At 42.8% G+C, this 20248-nt stretch overlaps 1 protein-coding gene across 1 annotated transcript in view; it reads right to left on the bottom strand.

The window, feature by feature from the left end:
- The window catches only part of LOC124005178 (carboxypeptidase D-like), a 28752-nt gene extending 13019 nt beyond the window's left edge, over nucleotides 1–15733 (bottom strand). Inside the window, exons 1-2 of the mRNA XM_046314177.1 lie at nucleotides 14938–15733; nucleotides 13553–13800 (exon numbers count right to left, since the gene is read on the bottom strand). Of these exons, the coding sequence (XP_046170133.1) occupies nucleotides 13553–13800; nucleotides 14938–15596 (907 nt within the window). The 5' untranslated portion in view covers nucleotides 15597–15733. The remainder of the gene's footprint in view (nucleotides 1–13552; nucleotides 13801–14937) is intronic.
- Nucleotides 15734–20248: the final 4515 nt, after the last annotated feature.

The raw sequence follows: 20248 nt of genomic DNA, 5'->3' as shown, positions 1-20248 counted from the left end.
TTTCATGTGACAGAGATTAAAATATTATTTAAAAATTTAGAAAGAGGGGAGATCTAATATGCCACAACTAGCATGGGTCGCTAATATGACTAGGATTGAGCATTTAACTACTGGATAATGAAAGAAATTTGATATAAAATAATTTGTATGATTTCAAAATGCATACTGCTCATTGCAAAGTGGTGTGTGACGTGCTGTTTGAGACGTTGTAGTAGCAGCTCGTGCTGTCTGACAGATTTTACACTCAAAGGTTTTGTATCTCTCCATGCTTTACACGTGTGATAAATAAGATGCATAACACGTGTGATAAATAAGATGCATAACAAACGCACACGCCAATGTAATTCCACTAAATTATGCAAAGTAACCTATAGACTATAGACCGATAAGCATTTTGTAAATGTTATTAAAATCATCCAAAAGCTGGATATTACCAGCTAACGGAAATCCTGAACCCAATAGAAGTAGGATACTCAACCCTCTTCCTCATTCACACAAACAAGGCCACCTCACTCTGTCATCCTTAAACAGACACAATCCAGGGTACAAATGCACACACCCACACACTAATTCACAGGAGACAAACAGCACAAACAATGCCAATGCAATGCTTTCATCTGAATGTGTGAGGCCTACCAGCCTCAGGTTAGAAATGCTGCTGTGTGCATATGATATTAGACAGCATGATGTGGGCAAGATACAACACAGCAGATTCAGCATTTACATAATCAAATGACACACACAGCAGAGACAGCTAACGTGACTGCTTGTGATTTAGCCAACTACAGGATGTGGCCCTAATACAGGAATCTTCAGAAGCTATTTGACACAGAGAGGGAAAGGAAGGGAACAGGAGGAGGAGAAACAGGGGGAGAGGAAGTGAGTGTCCATCCAACCATCAGTAGTTTGTGACTAATAATTTACCAGGGACTAGTTAATAAAAAAGTAATATCCAGAATGGCGGCTGTTTAATCCACACACATCAGGGTTGAATGTGTGTGTGTTAGGCAACTTCTCATTGAGAGGAAAGGTATCAGAAAGCACAGAGTAAGCCCTTACTAACACCATACTGAGTCAGCCCAGGACAAGCTAGAATACAAGACAGAGTGGTACACAGAGTGGTACAGCTGTTGAACATCCTCTCAAATGGCTGCATCACTGTGACTGCCTGGCCTGCAGATTCATTCTGGGTACTGTGGTTTTGGTTGACTGGTAAACTGTTGTAAAATGGCACAGTAAGAAATGGCAGCAGTTTTACGGGCGCCCAACCAATTGTGCTATCCAGAGCTTCTGGATATCAGGACAGCGATCACTCACAAGACGCACAAGACATTCTCCAAACACCCCACAGGGCCGACATCCCCATTATTTGCAAGAGGAAGCGACGCAGGTACAGAGGACAAAGAGCCGGATGCCTGGTCAGGACCCGGCGAGGGCGACTGGGAAAGCTGCCGTTACAGTCAATACTACTCGCCAACGTAGCGGGATATACGCTGCATATTTGTAAACATCAGCTGGTGCAGGAAATCTAAGGAAGTCTCTAGATTTTGCTCACCTGAAGTAGAGTATATTGTGCTAAATTGCAGGTCACACTATTTGCCTAGAGTTTTCAGCCATACTTTTCGTGGCTGTTTATTTACCACCACAGACAGATACTGGCACTAAGACCACACTCAGTCAGCTGTATAAGGAAATAAGCAAACAGGAAACCACTCACCCAGAGGCGGCCTCTGTTTGCTTATTTCCTTATACAGCTGACCGAGTGCAGTCTTAGTGCAAGTATCGGTCTGTGGTGGTAAATAAACAGCCACAAAAAGTACGTCCCCACAGTGACTGTACATACATACCCCAACCATAAGCCATGGATTACAGGCAACATTCGCACTGAGCTAAAGGGTAGAGCTGCCGCTTTCAAGGTGCGGGACTCTAACCCGGAAGCTTACAAGAAATCCTGCTATGCCCTGCGACGAACCATCAAACAGGCAAAGCGTCCATACGGGGCTAAGATTGAATGATACTACACCGGCTCCGACGCTCGTCTTATGTGGCAGGGCAAACTATTACAGACTGCAAAGGGAAGCACAGCCGCGAGCCGCCCAGTGACACGAGTCTACCAGACAAGCTATATAACTTCTATGCTCGCTTCGAGGCAAGCAACACTGAGGCATGTATGAGAGTATCAGCTGTTCCGGACGACTGTGTGATCACGCTCTCTGTAACCGACGTGAGTAAGACCTTTAAACAAGTCAACATACACAAGGCTGCGGGGCCAGACAGATTACCACCACGTGTGCTCTGGGCATGTGCTGACCAACTGGCAGGTTTCTTCACTAACATTTTCAACATGTCCCTGATTGAGTATGTAATACCAACATGTCTCAAGCAGACCATCATAGTCCCTGTGCCCAAGAACACAAAGGCAACCTGCCTAAATGACTACAGACCTGTAGATCTCACATCTGTAGCCATGAAGTGCTTTGAAAGGTTGGTAATGGCTCACATCAACACCATTATCCCAGAAACCATAGACCCACTCCAATTTGCATACCACTCAAACAGATCCACAGATGATGCAATCTCTATTGCACTCCACACTGCCCTTTCCCACCTGGACAAAAGGAACACTTATGTGAGAATGCTATTCATTGACTACAGCTCAGCATTCAACACCATAGTACCCTCAATGCTCATCACTAGGCTAAGGATCCTGAGACTAAACACCTCCCTCTACAACTGGATCCTGGACTTCCTGACGGGCCGCCCCCAGGTGGTGAGGGTAGGTAGCAACACAAATAATCGGTTCCCTCTGCCACGCTGATCCTCAACACTGGAGCTCCACAGGGGTGCGTGCTCAGTCCCCTCCTGTACTCCCTGTTCCCCCACAACTGTATGGCCAGGCATGACTCCAACACCATCATTATGTTTGCAGACGACACAGCAGTGGTAGGCTTGATCACCGACAACGACGAGACAGCCTATAGGGAGGAGGTCAGAGACCTGGCCGGGTGGTGCCAGAATAACAACCTATCCCTCAACGTAACCAAGACTAAGGAGATGATTGTGGACTACAGGAAAAGGAGGACTGAGCACACCCCCATTCTCGTCAACGGGGCTGTAGTGGAGCAGGTTGAGAGCTTCAAGTTCCTTGCTGTCCACATCAACAACAAACTAGAATGGTCCAAACACACCAAGACAGTCGTGAAGAGGGCACGACAAAGCTTATTCCCCCTCAGGAAACTAAAAAGATTTGGCATGGGTCCTGAGATCCTCAAAAGGTTCTACAGCTGCAACATCGAAAGCATCCTGAGTGGTTGCATCACTGCCTGGTACGGTAATTGCTCTGCCTCCGACTGACAAAAAGGCACTACAGAGGGTAGTACGTACGGCCCAGTACATCACTGGGGCTAAGCTGCCTGCCATCCATGACCTCTACACCAGGTGGTGTCTGAGGAAGCCCCTAAAAACTGTCAAAGACACCAGCAACCCCAGTCGTAGACTGTTGTCTCTACTACCGCATGGCAAGCGGGACCGGAGTGCCAAGTCTAGGACAAAAAGGCTTCTCAACAGTTTTTACTCCCAAGCCATAAGACTCCTGAACAGATAATCAAATGGCTACCTGGACTATTTGCATTGTGTGCCCCCCCAACCCCTCTTTTTACGCTGCTGCTACTCTTTGTTTATCATATATGCATAGTAATTTTATTTATGTACATACTACCTCAATTGGGCCGACCAACCAGTGCCCCCGCACAGTGGCTAACCGGGCTATCTGCATTGTGTCCCGCCACGCACCAACCCCTCTTTTAAGCTACTGCTTCTCTCTGTTCATCATATATGCATAGTCACTTTAACCATAACTACATGTACATACTACCTCAATCAGCCTGACTAACCGGTGTCTGTATGTAGCCTCGCTACTTCTATTGCCTCACTACTGTATATAGCCTGTCTTTTTACTGTTGTTTTATTTCTTTACTTACCCATTGTTCACCTAACACCCTTTTTTGAACTATTGGTTAGAGCCTGTAAGTAAACATTTCACTTTAAGGTCCACACCTGTTGTATTCGGCGCACATGACAAATAAATTTTGATTTGAAGAGTTTAGATATAAAACCACAAGACAGTTGTTTGGTGTTGGGTCCCCCAAGGGACCCAACATGCAAGGAAAACATTCCCCATGCCATAACACCACTGCCACCAGCCTGTACCATTGACACCTGGCAGGATGAAGCCATGGACTCCCTCTCCCGGCTCTTACACCTACCCATGAGCCCCCTCTTTTTCCATTTACTGTAATCAGCATCCTCATCCACTGAGCACCGACCAACACGGAAGGCCATGGACATTGAAATGTAGTTTAAATTTAGTCAGTCTGCCCTGGCCTTGATTTCAACGTCCACAGACATTGTTTTTTGGTCTGGTCCCAACCAGCCTTGATTTAAAATGTCCACAGACATTGTTTTTTGGTCTGGTCCCAACCAGCCTTGATTTAAAATATGCACAGACGTCTAAACCAGCCTTAATTTGGCCCAAACATATAATTCCATTTGGTCCGGACCAAATCTGAACTAATCATAGATGTCCATGTTTCACAAGTTTGGACGGAACAGTACAGTACAGTGGAGCACAGTACAGTACAGAGCGGTCGAGTATAGTTCAGTACATTCCTGTACTGTACAGTAGAGGAGTACAGTACACAGTTGAGCACACTAGAGTACACTATAATGTTCTGAAGTATACTCTACTATACTGAACTCTACTGCACTGTGCTGTACTTTGATGTTTGTTTCACGGGTTTGGACATTATGATTGATTCAGATGTGGTCCAACCAAATTAGGTCTTGTTTGGTGGCGGAGCTCATTAAAATAATAAAATCAAATAAAAATATTATTTGTCACATGCGCCGAATACAACAAGTGTAGACCTTATAGTGAAATGCTTACTTAATAGCCAGTGTATAAAATAATACCCAAATATGCAATTTATCAATGAATATGTTTTTGTAAAATGTTCTGTTTAAATTGTTAAGAGTAGTCCTTATGTATAGAGCTTGAAATCAATGCTTTTTGTTTGGCATACATTTTAAGTGAAAAATCTGAGTCTCAGCACAATTCCATTAGAGTGGAATTGCCCAACATTAACCTCACATCCCAAGACAAGTAGATAATTGACTGACTTTGATAATCATAAGAGGACAGACCATCGACAAGACAAGTCTTATCGCAATTGACTTCTAAAAGAGAGAAATTCCCCAGAACTAACTTTGTCATCACTACAAACACCATACGTCTGTTCTGTTTGCAGTGATGAATGTTTGTAGCATTAGGCCACCAACCCTGCAATACTGTTTGTATTGGCTTCCTACCCAAACCACAGTGGCCTACTACCTTGCTCAACCAGCCCTGTTCTCAATCGCCAGTAAATAAATTATTCATTCCAGAATCCAGACAAAAGCTACAAACACATAAAGCTGCAAAGCCTATGAATACAGGGTACCTAATCCAGCTAGTAGGGAAACAACCTTGTTTGAATAACATTCAGTGCAAAACTGGAGCAAATCGGCTTTCAGTATTGTAACCGTAAATGAGGCCACATATGTTCTTCAATATAGTTCTGTACTACAGCATAAGGATTTGTCCCGATGGCTGTTAACAGGTTAGCTGTGATGTCAGTGAGCTAGAAAACAACAGCCCATCTATGAGATAACTATTAATTATGAAAAACAAATCGCAGACCTATAGGGCTCCTGAGTGGCACAGCGGTCTAAGGCACCGCATCTCAGTGCGAGAGGTGTGACTACAATTGACACAATTGGCCAAGTGTCGCCCGGGTTAGGGTTTGGCCGTCATTGTAAATAAGAAGTTGTTATTAACTGACTTGCCTAGTTAAATAAAGGTTAAATAGTAGGTAGGGATGTGCATCTTTCAAGACGATTTGTACATACAATGGCACCGATTCAATGCAGGAACAACACGCTTTATTTTGAAATGATTTGAAGCGATGTGGTATGATTAGACAAACAAATCAATGAGATTCGGTTCAATGTATTAACATTTGGTGAATAAACATTAATTTACCAGACTAAATTAAAATCTGCTTCTGATGGAGCTCATAAGCGGGATCTGTTTGAGCTGACGTCTATCTGCCTGTGGTAGTGGGCATCTACCACCCCACTATTAGATTAGGGGGAGGCAATGAATGCTTTAAACCATCACCCACTTAAAAGTGAGCTAGTAATGTATCAATATGTATCTTTACAAATTAGCCATGACATAGCCAATGAATATATAGCACAACTTCGGATTTCACCCAGTCTCAAAATGAAATGGTTTTGACCGTTTGGAAGTTTCTATGGAGTGAGCGCCTCCCGTTTCGACAATGCAGTGCCGCTTCCCTCGCAAAAGATTATCAACTTTACCCTGTATATCTAAAAATGACCATATACACTGATTGCATAAAGCAAAACTGCCAAAACTATTACTGATGATGAACCTGATCCAAATCAAATCTGATGTAAACCCTGTTCAGCATTTGGGCTATTAGCCAGAGGAGTTGTGTCTCTGGTACCTTACTTATATTCCGGTAAAACACCACTTTCAAAAGCGCATTTGATATCAATAACCTATCAAATAAATTGGCCGTCACTCAATAATAAAGCCTAATATTGCGCAATCCATTTAACAAGCATTTGAATGCTGAAGGTGCCGCGCAGATGTGCAAGATCAGGAATAAATTGGTCAGCGCATGAAGCAGAGCACAGTGCGCAGTGTGACTAGGCTGGTGATATTGAAGTTGTCACAAAATAAGTTATTTTTAGAAGGTAGAAAAAAAAGTAATACGAGCAAAAACAAATTGGGAACCAACGATTCGTGACGTTTTTCTGACAAAGTATATAGATTTGGATCGGTTAACCTGTTAATCTTACCCCCTACTTTTTCGAACATTCTGTTAAAAATCGCGCAACATTTCAGCGCCCTGCTACTTATGCCAGGAATATAGTATATGCATATGATTATTATGTCTTGATAGAAAACACTCAGACGTTTATAAATCTGGTTAAATCACGGCTGTGACTATAACAGAACGTGCGTTTCATCGAAAAGCTCAGGAAAATCTGATCACTGAAAATGGAAATATATATCCATGCGCGACTTGAACCCATTGAAAAAGGTGAACCACATTTAATGGGGCTGAGGTTGCAATACCTACAGCTTCCACACGTTGTCTAGAGTCTTGTCATTTGCCTAGGCTTTGTTTCTTGGTCAAACAGCTAAAGAATATACTTCGCCTCGTGATCAATTTGATCGCTTATTAACGTTTAATAATACCTAAAGTTGCATTACAAAAGTATTTCGAAGTGTTTTGTTAAAGTTTATCGTCAACGTTTTTAATTTTAAAAAATGACGTTACGTTATAAGACGCTATTTTTTTCCGTTTATCACACAGTCTTCATAGATCGATATCTAGGCTATATATGGACCGATTTAATCGGAAAAAAAAGACCCAATAGTGATTATGGGACATCTAGGAGTGCCAACAAAGAAGATGGTCAAAGGTAATGAATGTTTTATATTTTATTTGTGCGGTTTGTGTAGCGACGACTATGCTAATTATTTTGTTTACGTCCCCTGCGGGTCTTTTGGGGTGTTACATGCTATCAGATAATAGCTTCTCATGCTTTCTTGGTCCTACCTGCGTGCCAGGTAGGACCAAGAGGTTAAGGGTTCCACGGACCGATGCATCTTAAAAGGTCCTTAACTGTTGTTCTGAGATTGACTTGCACTTTTCGCACCAAAGTACATTCATCTCTAGGAGACAGAACGCGTCTCCTTCCTGAGCGGTATGACCGCTGCGTGGTCCTATGGTGTTTATACCTGCATACTATTGTTTGTACAGATGAACGTGGTACCTTCAGGCGTTGTGGAAATTGCTCCCAAGGATGAACCAGACTTGTGGAGGTCTACAATTTGTTTTCTGAGGTCTTGGCTGATTTCTTTTGATTTTCCCATGATGTCAAGTAAATAGGCACTGAGTTTGAAGGTAGGCCTTGAAATACATCCATAGGTACACCTCCAATTGACTCAATTATCCTATCAGAAGCCTCTAAAGCCATGACATAATTTTCTGGAATTTTCCAAGGCACATTCAACTTCTGATCCACTGGAATTGTGATACAGTGAATTATAAGTGAAATAATCTGTCTGTAAACAATTGTAGGAGAAATGACTTGTCATGCAGAAAGTATATGTCCTAACTGCCAAAACTATAGTTTGTTAACAAGAAATTTATGGAGTGGTTAAAAAACAAGTTAATGACTCCAACCTAAGTGTATGTAAACTTCCGACTTCAACTGTATATGTATGCAGCCTCCTGTCTTACAGAGACTGGACTCTGTTTATCATGCATCCTTGCACTTTATTTATTTTATTTTTTCAATTTTACCCCCTTTTTCTCCCCAATTTCGTGGTATCCAATTGTTAGTAGTTACTATCTTCTCTCATCGCTACGACTCCTGTACGGGCTCGGTAGAGACGAAGGACAAAAGCCATGCATCCTCCGAAACATAACCCAGCCAAGCCGCACTGCTTGTTAAACCTCTTATGGCTGCAGGGGCAGTATTGAGTAGCTTGGATGAAAGGTGCCCAGAGTAGAGGTCGACCGATTATGATTTTTCAACGCCGATACCGATTATTGGAGGACCAAAAAACCTCGATGCCGATTATTGGAGGACCAAAAAAGCCGATACCGATTAAATCGGACGATTTTAATTTTAATAATGACAATTACAACAATACTGAATGAACACTTATTTTAACTTAATATAACACATCAATAAAATCAATTTAGCCTCAAATAAATCATGTTCAATTTGGTTTAAATAATGCTAAAACAAAGTGTTGGAGAAGAAAGTAAAAGTAAACGTTTAAGTTCCTTGCTCAGAACATGAGAACACATGAAAGCTGGTGGTACCTTTTAACATGAGTCTTCAATATTCCCAGGTAAGAAGTTTTAGGTTGTAGTTATTATAGGAATTATAGGACTACTTATCTCGATACCATTTGTATTTCATATACCTTTGACTATTGGATGTTCTTATAGGCACTTTAGTATTGCCAGAGTAACAGTATAGCTTCCGTCCCTCTCCTCGCCGCTACCTGGGCTCGAACCAGGAACACATCGACAACAGCCACCCTCGAAGCATGGTTACCCATGCAGAGCAAGGGGAACAATTACTCCAAGTCTCAGAGCGAGTGACGTTTGAAACGCTATTAGCGCGCACACCCCGCTAACTAGCTAGCCATTTCACATCGGTTACACCAGCCTAATCTCGGGAGTTGATAGGGTTGAAGTCATAAACAGCTTGAAGCACAGCGAAGAACTGTTGGCAAAACGCACAAATGTGCTGTTTGAATGAATGCTTACGAGCCTGCTGGTGCTTACCATCGCTCAGTCAGACTGCTCTATCAAATCATAGACTTAATTATAACAGAATAACACACAGAAATATGAGCCTTAGGTCATTAACTTCTTGCGTCGAGCCAACCCGGATCCGGGATCATGACTACAGCCTCAAGCCCATTACCATAACGCAACGTTAACTATTCATGAAAATCGCAAATGAAATCAATATGCTAGCTCTCATGCTTAGTCTTTTGTTAACAACACTGTCATCTCAGATTTTCAAAAATATGCTTCTCTACCATAGCAAACTAGCATTTAGCATTTAGCATTAGCATTTAGCATTTAGCGTTAGCATTAGCAGGCCACATTTTCACAAAAACCAGCAAAAACATTCAATAAATCATTTACCTTTGAAGAACTTCGGATGTTTTCAATGAGGAGACTCTCAGTTAGATAGCAAATGTTCAGTTTTTCCTGAAAGATTTTTTGTGCAGGAGAAATCGGTCCGTTTGGTGCGTCACGTTTGGCTACCAAAAAAAAAACGAAAATTCAGTTATCCAAACGCCGAACTTTTTTCCAAATTAACTCCATAATATCGACTGAAACATGGCAAACGTTGTTTAGAACCAATCCTCAAGGTGTTTTTCACATATCTCTTCAATGATGTATCGTTCCTGGAAGTATGAGTCTCCTTCTGTAACGCAAGGTACAATGGTTGCCACTGGGAATTACGCACCGATTTAGACAAAGGGCACCGGACGGCCCCCTGGCAAATGTAGTCTCTTATGGCCAATCTTCCAATGATATGCCTACAAATACGCCACAATGCTGCAGACATCTTGGATGAATGGCAGAGCGCATAAGCTCGTTCACAGCATATTCACAGCCATATAAGGAGACGTTAGTAAACACAGCGTCAAAAATCCTGTTCATTTCCTGTTTGAAGTTTCATCTTGGTTTCGCCTGTAGCATTAGTTCTGGGGCACTCACAGATAATATCTTTGCAGTTTTGGAAACGTCAGAGTTTTGGTCTTTATAAGGCTGTCAATTCCATGCATAGTCGAGCATCTTTTCGTGACAAAATATTGCGCTTAAAACGGGCATGTCTTTTTATCCAATAATGACATAGCGCCCCCATAGGTTGAAGAGGTTAATATGGTCGAATACGGAAACTATCAATTCGAAAACAAAACCTTTATTCTTTCAGTGAAATACGGAACTGTTCTGTATTTAATCTAACGGATGGCATCCCTAAGTCTAACTAGGCATGTCAGTTAAGAACACATTCTTATTTTCAATGACGGCCTAGGAACGGTGGGTTAACTTCCTTGTTCAGGGGCAGAACGACAGATTTTCACCTTGTCAGCTCGGGGGACACTATATAAAGGTATAATAAATAATAATAATATGAACGTTCAGAAAGACAGCAGTGGGTATTGCTGGTTAGTAAAAGGACTAGGCTACTTAAAATTATTTAGGCTATAGGCCCAAGTAGTTTATAAACTGTTCATTAATTAATATTGAGTTGAAAGGAAAAAGAAGGAGACACAAGGCCAGGGTTTCCTAAACTCGGTCCTTAGGACCAATAGGGATTCACGTTTTGGTATTTGCCCTAGCACTGCACAGCTGATTCAAATAATCAACAAATTATCAAGCTTTGATAATCGGAATCAGTTGTGTAGTGTTCGGGGAAAAACAAAAACATGCACCCTTGGGGTCCCGGGGACCGAGTTTGGGAGATGCTGCACTAGGCCCTCCATGGAATGAGTTTGACACCCCTGGCATACAGGAAAGAGATAAACTAGCTATAAAATGGGTCTACAAAAAAAGCTTGTCAAAAGGTTATCGGACATCTATTGCAATTATCAAAGTCAACCCACACCACCAAGTACCTAAACTTCCCTCCCTCCCTCTCCCTTTTACTATTTCTCAACAGTCACCTCCCAGAAGGTCATAATGACAATTATCTAGATTCTAAACTCACATTCGTAATGCTCTAATAAGATCCTACGATATCATTGGGTACATTTCAGTCCTGTCATTTCCTCATTGAGCATTGTGTAAGTCTATTCTCAAAATTCATCAGAGAATGGATTCATATTTCATTAGATGACACCATTCTGTATACATCTGGCCCTTCTTTGGACACTGTGCGAACACACCTCCAAACGAGCTTCAACGCCCAACAACACTCCTTCCGTGGCCTCCAACTGCTTTTAAATGCTAGTAAAACTAAGTGAATGCTCTTCAAACGATTACAGCCCTGTCTGAGCAGCTTACTGATCACTGTACACTCATCTGTAAATAGCACACCCAACTACCTCATCCCCATATTATTACTCACCCTCTTGCACACCAGTATCTCTACTTGCACATCATCTGTACATCTATCACTCCAGTATTAATGCTAAATTGTAATTATTTTTGCCTCTATGGTCTATTTATTGCCTCCCTACATTTGCACACACTGTACATAGATTTTCTATTTTTCGTTTCCTTTGTGTTATTTGTGTACAGTCTCCATTAACCACATAGGCAGTCAATTTAGATTCAGGTAAGTAATGATGAAGAAACCAGAATTAGTCTTCTGCCGAGTCATAATTTACAACTGAAGCATAGGCAGTCTGTTAGAGCAGATTCAGGGATTATTGAAGAATGTCTGTGAATATACATGGAACTCACAACTCCCTATTGGACTCACACAGACACATGATAAACAGTCTCACTGTAAATACGCACGCGCACACACACACACACACACACAGTGATGACCGCACATGTCTTTACAGGAAAAGCCATGACGGTCATCTTAAACCTTCAGACTCAGATTACAGTATCATCTCATCGTCCCTCGTCTGGCTTTCTTCCCAACCCCCTGACCTGACAGCAGCCACACAGAGACTGGGGTCCAGTTACTGCCTGTGGACCACAGACACTGGTATTCCTGAACATGAAGGGGGGAAGTGGGGGGACAGCAAGCTGCATGGACAGGTTGTGTCCCACACACACACACACACACACACACACACACTCACACACACACACACACCTCGTAAGACAGATAGGATAACCTGAGACCAGTCAGGCTTTCTGTGAGGAGAGAACAGAGAGCAGGTCTGTCCAGCAGGGGTGAATAAAACAATACTAGCTAGCTGGGTCTGTTGTCCTCTGCCACAGCTGCTTTGCTAGATAGTGAAGTCAGTGCAATGGAACACTTGTAATGAATGAATTCATGACCTTCATGACCTGTCAAATCGCCAGTTGGCAACCCATCCCTTATGGCATTAATTGACACAAACAAACATTACAATAAATCACTGTGAAAATTCAGTGCTAATTCTTCTGTAATGGTCAAAGCCATACTCTGATTAAATTGCCTAATTAGTGGGATTTTAAATTAATACTAGACAGACAATCCCAGCTGTGGATCTGCTGGATTGGTTCTCAAATAGACCCAAAATGAGTGGGGGGGGATATTCTGTGAAAATTGGGCCATGGAAAATGACAGAGGAAACCATCACACCCCTTTTCATGGCAACACATAGCCTATACATCACACATCAGGCTTTGTCCCAATGACAAAAAGTAGGCCTGTACCATGGTAGTGAAAGCCCACACTATACATGTTATCAAATACCCTTTATTATCCTACTATAAGTCTACAGTACATGTCATTCGATATTCATTTCAAGGTGTCGCCATGAACTCATACAACACTGAGCTGAGTAAAACCTGATCTCCAACTGATTATGAACGCCGGAAAAGTAAAATTACCACATAATTTTGTCAGTCCCTGAGAAGAGACAAAGTCAAAATAGACACCAATCTATGACTTCATCTATGACTTAATCGTCATGGCAACCCAGCACTCAGCTCTCTGTCTCAACAATGTGCAATTATTCTGAGAGTGATGAGGGATAATGAGTTAAACAATAAAAAAAGCTTTTCTCAAGAAATGGAAAGCCAAGGAAACAACTTACGAAGAAGAGAAGAAAATATATTAGAAATCTATAAAGGAAGATATTGGAGCTGGTCTAGGCTACTTTGTGTGTGAACCATCACCTCTTTTCAACAAATGAAGGAAAAAGAACATGACCTGCCTAAAAAGAGCATCAGTGGTCTGACAGTTAAGAAGGAAAAAGTCTTACCGGGTACATCGTACCACTTTGCCCCGTTGACGATGCCATCCTCAAAAGTTTCATCAGGGGTATCTGGGCACTTGGGTTCCCCGGTCCTCATGACGGGGTGGTTCTTGGCGTAGGTCAGCGCCAGGTGTTTAAACAGGTTGTCGTCCACAGAGCGGCTGTAGTAACCCTGCATCTTGTGGGAGGCCGAGTCATCAAAGGGGTAGCTGGCCACCACAGTGCCACCATGCAGGTTCCCTGACAGGACAAACCTGGAGGGACATAACAACAACACAATGTTATCAGGAGGCTGGGGATATATAGTAAGCCTGGTATCTACTGTCTGCAGTCTACATACTATTGTCAAGGCCAAGGGGGGAAACCTTTCCAAGGCTGATCTGAAGTACACACACAGGCACACCCCCATTCACACCGATGGGGCTGTAGTGGAGCAGGTCGAGAGATTCAAGTTCCTTGGTGTCCACATCACTAAGGACCTATCAAGGTCCAAACACACCAACACAGTCGTGAGGAGGGCACAACAACGCCAATTCCCCCTCAGGAGGCTGAAAAGATCTGGCATGGGACCTCAGATGCTCAAAAAGTTCTACAGCTGCACCATCGAGAGCATGACTGGTTGCGTTACCGCTTGGTATGGCAACTGCTCAGCATCCGACCGCAAGGCACTACAGAGGATACTGCGTACGGCCCAGTAAATCACCAGGGTCGAGCTCCCTGCCATCCAGGACCTCTATACTAGGCGGTGTCAGAGAAAGGCCCTTGAAATTGGCAAAGACTCCAGCCAACATCATTAGATGTTTTTCAACAGCTGTTTGTTTAGTGACAGCTGGAAGGTATAGTGCTTGTTTTGACAGGTCTTTAGACAAAGGTGGCCGGCCTAGAGTTGTATGGCAGGCTACTTATGTTGGCCTATTGGAGTCTGTTGATCAAGGGCATTCCCAACAGTTAGCTGGCAACAGTGGACCCTTAGGTAAATGGAGAGATCATTCGCGGGGGAGGTGGTATTTGGGGTCCATGAGGAGGTGCGTAAGAATAGGAACAACGACAGATGCAGGCTGCCAGTAAATTCCTTGGGTGCAGCAGTTACCATTTGCAGTAAGCGATGTCTGTGAAGCCCAGGGTCCTGGAGTTCCGCAGTCACTTCATATTTTTTACTTAACCGACCTGGAAGAACAGGTGTGTGATGTGTTGAATTTAGGCAATCAATCACCTCAGTTTGTCAGGTGTGGTGCCTATGTCGGAACAAAACTCTGCAGTACCTGCGCCACTCCAGGAAAAGGGTTGCCTACCCCTGGTGTAGCCCATACATTTGAGCCATCTGAATTAGGTTATAAACAATGTGAGCTAAACAAGGTCTATGTAAATAGATGAGAGAAATAAATACATACTTTTTCTCCAGGATCCATTTAATGACAGCTGTAACCTCTGGAACATCCTCTTGCTGGACGTTGATTTTGTCAAACTGGTCAGGAAAACTTCTATTGAGGTCCATGTTCTTGGCGTTGGAACGACCCCCAGCGTCGCCACTACAGTCCCCCTCTCTGGACCTTTCGAACCCGTCTGGGTTCATACTGGGCATAATGTAAATATCCGTGCTCGTCAACAACTCCGTGATACGCGGGTCCTCTCCATACCTCGTCAGTAGGTAGTTCACAAGGTACACCAACACCTGCCTCGAGATAGTTTCGTCCCCGTGCATGTTCCCCACGTATTTACATTTGGGTTTTCCCGGTACGTCAGCGTTGGGGTCCTTTGTGATTCGCATAACCCACAACTCCCTGCCCTGCACCGACTGGCCTATACTGGACAGGTTGGAGATATAAGGGTATTTCATGGCCATGAACTTCAGTAGCCGGGTCATTTCGACATAATTGTAGTATTTTGTATATTCTTCTACCTCCACTTCCGCGAAGGTGTTGCTTCTGACAAGCCTCGTCTCGCCGACGCTGAGAGCCGTGATGGGGCCAACAACAAAAAGGAGGAAGACGAAAAGTAAGACGCATAGTTTCGGCGCTGTATGCCGATGCTCAAGCAAATATGTTGCCATGTTTCCTACTCTCCTACCTCTTGACTATCCAGTCTTGAGAAATAAAAAGGTCAACGATTAGAACATTGCTATCTAGCTAACCTAGAGTATTGTCTCTCCGGTCAGCCTGCCAGTATGCATTCAACTTCCCGTTAAGCTTTCATAGGGGCGGGGCTTTGGTTTGATGTCACTCTTCTTTTATTTTTAAATAATATATTTATTACAAAAAAAAATCAAATAAAAAAGACAGCAATACTAACGATGACATTCATTGTACTGTTGAATGGGATGGCCAATTTAGAGGACAAAACAAAACTTAACTCACACATACACAAAATAAAACAAAATCCTATTAGGTGGTACATGTATAAGAAGACAGCATATCGTCATTACAAGCAGTGTAGTTAAGCCAAAAATAAATATTGCGTGGAGTACAGCACAGAGTAGCAGCATATCGTCAACCCAGTTATGAAGCGGGACTAGACCATTTATCCAGTATCGGCTGCCATATTTTGTAAAACATTGAACTTCTATTGGAGGTATTGTATCAAATCTTTTCCATATGTATTACATTCCCTAAATCCCGTAACCACATTTCAAAGGTAGGTACAGTATCCAGTTTCCAAAATTGCAATATGAGCCTTTTGGCTAATTGAGTACAGCTTTCCCTTCGTGGTTATTCCCATCAACTGTACCAAACAGAGTGGTCAATGGGTCTGGGGCTAGAACTCTATCAAAGGCTCTAGATAAGTAATCAAAAATGCCCAGTAAGCATGTAACTTAGGACATGTCCAGAATAAGTGGGTCAACGTCCCCTCATCCTGCTTGCACCTCTCACACAGTGGTGAGGTGTCCGGGAATATTTATGCAGTTTCACTTTTGAGTAATGTAACCTATGTATCACCTTAAACTGTACAAGGTTGTGTCTGGCATTCACTGAACTGTGGTTTATATTCCTGAGAGCTTCTACCCAGTCCTCATCTGAGATTTCTGACCCATGTTCTTGTTCCCAAGCCCTTTTAATGGAGTCTGTGGATACCTCTATGTGGGCTTGTAGCACATCATACAGTCTAGAGACCGACACTTTTGAATGGGGTTTGACAAGGATCAAGCTATCTAATGTAGGACTATTTGGCTTCATGCCACACTGTGGGATATGTGTCCTTACGAAATTCCTGATTTGGAGGTATCTGAAAAAATGTGTTGTTGGCATGTTGAACTTTCCCTGTAATTGTTGAAATGAAGCTAACTGACCATCTATGTATAGATTACCAATTGTTGTGAGCCCCTTCTCCCTCCCCTGTGAAAACACCACATCATCCAATGCAGGGTGGAAAGCATGATTCAGGCAAATCGGGCTGTCAATGTATACAGTGGGTATGTTAAGGAAATACCTCATCTGTTTCCAGATCCTAAGCGTATGACAAATAAATGACTGGGTTAGAGTCATAAGTGGATTTTTTCACATATGATGGGCTATTAACAAGTGCAGGGAGTAAGGAACGTTGACAGGAGGCCTGCTCAATCAAAAGCCATGCAGGCATATCCTTCTGTCTCATTGCAGGTGAACTTTCCCTCCAGAAAGACACAATGTTCAGATTAGCAGCCCAATAATACAGTTTAAAGTGAGGAAGGCCAAAGCCCCCCTCTATCTTGTACTGGAATAAATGCTTCTTTGAAATTCTGGCTGCTTTGTTATCCCATAAAAATGGAGTTACTATTGAATCCAGTTTCTTAAAATAGCTTTGTGGTATGAAATTGGGTAGACATTGGAAGAGGTAAAGAAACTGGTTAAATAAAGGTGAAATAAAATAAAAATATCCCTGCATCGAGTGCAGAAGCTGCCCCCCTGTCTAGTTTAGGAAGTTCACATTCAGCGAGAAAGCGTTCCATAGTTTGTGGATCAGCAGCATCGCATTTTGATTGGTATAGCTCTGAGTAAAACTGTGCAAAGCATTTATTAATATCCTGCGGATCTGTTACTATTTTACCCTTCTTGTCTTTTATTTTGTGAATAGCTCTAGATGCCTGTACATGCCTTAGCTGTCTTGCTAATAATTTATGTGTTTTGTCACCCAGTTTAAATTAACTTTGTTGCGTTCTAGCAAGTAAAGAGCCCACCCGTTTTGAAAGGATGGTATTGTATTCATATTTTAACTTTGTGATCTTCTCAAGGAATGTATACGAGGAATTCATCCTAAAAACGTTCTCCTGTTCCCCTAACTCTCTTTCAATTTCTCTCAGCCTAGTATTGGCACGTTTCTTCCTCTCTGATGTATAAGAAATAATGTAACCTCTAATCACAGCCTTTAGAGATTCCCAAAGGGTGGAGTCGTCAACATCTCCCCTGTCGTTAGTTCCGAGGAAAAAGGCAATCTGCTCCTTCAAATACTGACAAAAAGCCTCATCTTTCAACAGGTATGTGTCTAAGCACCACGGTCGCCGACCTGTCGACATATTGATGAGTTTCAGCACCATGGACAGAGGAGAGTGGTCTGTAATTAGAATAGGGTGATAGGTAACCGACTCAGCTGCTGAAATTAGTTTGTGGAGTTTCAGCACCATGGACAGAGGAGAGTGGTCCGTAATTAGAATAGGGTGATAGGTAACCGACTCAGCTGCTGAAATTAGTTTGGAGTCCAACAAAAAATAGTCTATTCTGGAATATGATCTATGAACTGATGAAAAGAAAGAGTAATCCCTGTCTGTTGGGTGCTTCAGTCTCCAAATATCGACAATGTTAAGGTTTGTCATCAATGTATTTAGACAGACACTGGCATTTGATTGTTGAAGTGACCTTGATAGCTGTTTATATAAAAGAGGATCTAACATACAGTTAAAGTCCCCTCCAACAATAACACTTGTATCCGAGATATTTGGTATGTCCTTAAATACCCTTTGAAAAAATAATGGATCATCGAAGTTGGGTCCATATAAATTGACCAAGGTTACTGGTTTTGAATTCAGTGTACCAGCCACAATACTATACCGACCATTAGGATCTGAAATTTAAAAAAATATATATATATTATTTCACCTTTATTTAACCAGGTAGGCTAGTTGAGAACAAGTTCTCATTTGCAACTGCGACCTGGCCAAGATAAAGCATAGCAGTGTGAACAGACAACAGAGTTACACATGGAGTAAACAATTAACAAGTCAATAACACAGTAGAAAAAAAGGGGAGTCTATATACAATGTGTGAAAAAGGCATGAGGAGGTAGGCGAATAATTACAATATTGCAGATTAACACTGGAGTGATAAATGATCAGATGATCATGTACAGGTAGAGATATTGGTGTGCAAAAGAGCAGAAAAGTAAATAAGTAAAAACTGCTCAGATAGCTGATGTTTGAAGCTGGTGAGGGAGATAAAAGTCTCCAACTTCAGTGATTTTTGTTCCAGTCACAGGCAGCAGAGTACTGGAACGAAAGGCGGCCGAATGAGGTGTTGGCTTTAGGGATGATCAGTGAGATACACCTGCTGGAGCGCGTGCTACGGATGGGTGTTGCCATCGTGACCAGTGAACTGAGATAAGGCGGAGCTTTACCTAGCATGGCCTTGTAGATGACCTGGAGCCAGTGGGTCTGGCGACGAATATGTAGCGAGGGCCAGCCGACTAGAGCATACAAGTCGCAGTGGTGGGTAGTATAAGGTGCTTTAGTGACAAAACGGATGGCACTGTGATAAACTGCATCCAGTTTGCTGAGTAGAGTGTTGGAAGCGATTTTGTAGATGACATCGCCGAAGTCGGGGATCGGTAGGATAGTCAGTTTTACTAGGGTAAGCTTGGCAGCGTGAGTGAAGGAGGCTTTGTTGCGGAATAGAAAGCAGTTCCTTGATTTGATTTTCGATTGGAGATGCTTGATATGGGTCTGGAAGGAGAGTTTGCAGTCTAGCCAGACACCTAGGTACTTATAGGTGTCCACATATTCAAGGTCGGAACCATCCAGTGTGGTGATGCTAGTCGGGCATGCGGGTCTAGGCAGCGATCGGTTGAAAAGCATGCATTTGGTTTTACTAGCGTTTAAGAGCAGTTGGAGGCCACGGAAGGAGTGTTGTATGGCATTGAAGCTCGTTTGGAGGTTAGATAGCACAGTGTCCAATGACGGGCCGAAAGTATATAGAATGGTGTCTTCTGCGTAGAGGTGGATCAGGGAATCGCCCGCAGCAAGACCAACATCATCGATACATACAGAGAAAAGAGTTGGCCCGAGAATTGAACCCTGTGGCACCCCCGTAGAGTCTGCCAGAGGTCCACATAACAGGCCATCCGATTTGACACACAACTCTATCTGAGAAGTAGTTGGTGAACCAAGCGAGGCAGTCATTTGAGAAGCACTGTCTGAAGTACTGTCTTTTATCGATGGCGGCTATGATATAATTTAGGACCTTGAGCGTGGCTGAGGTGCACTCATGACCAGCTCGGAAACCAGATTGCATAGTGGAGAAGGTATAGTGGGATTCGAAATGGTCGGTGATCTGTTTGTTAACTTGGCTTTCGAAGGGCAGGATGGATTCAGGTCTATAACAGTTTATGTCTAGAGTGTCTCCCCCTTTGAAGAGGCGGATGACCGCCGGCAGCTTTCCAATCTTTGGGGATCTCAGACAATACGAAAGAGAGGTTGAATAGGTTAGTGATGGGGTTGCAACAATTTCAGTGACAAATTTT

Source organism: Oncorhynchus gorbuscha, linkage group LG19 (genome assembly GCF_021184085.1).
Source record: "Oncorhynchus gorbuscha isolate QuinsamMale2020 ecotype Even-year linkage group LG19, OgorEven_v1.0, whole genome shotgun sequence".
Classification (NCBI taxonomy): domain Eukaryota; kingdom Metazoa; phylum Chordata; class Actinopteri; order Salmoniformes; family Salmonidae; genus Oncorhynchus; species Oncorhynchus gorbuscha.
This window is presented reverse-complemented; position numbering and strand designations above follow the sequence as displayed.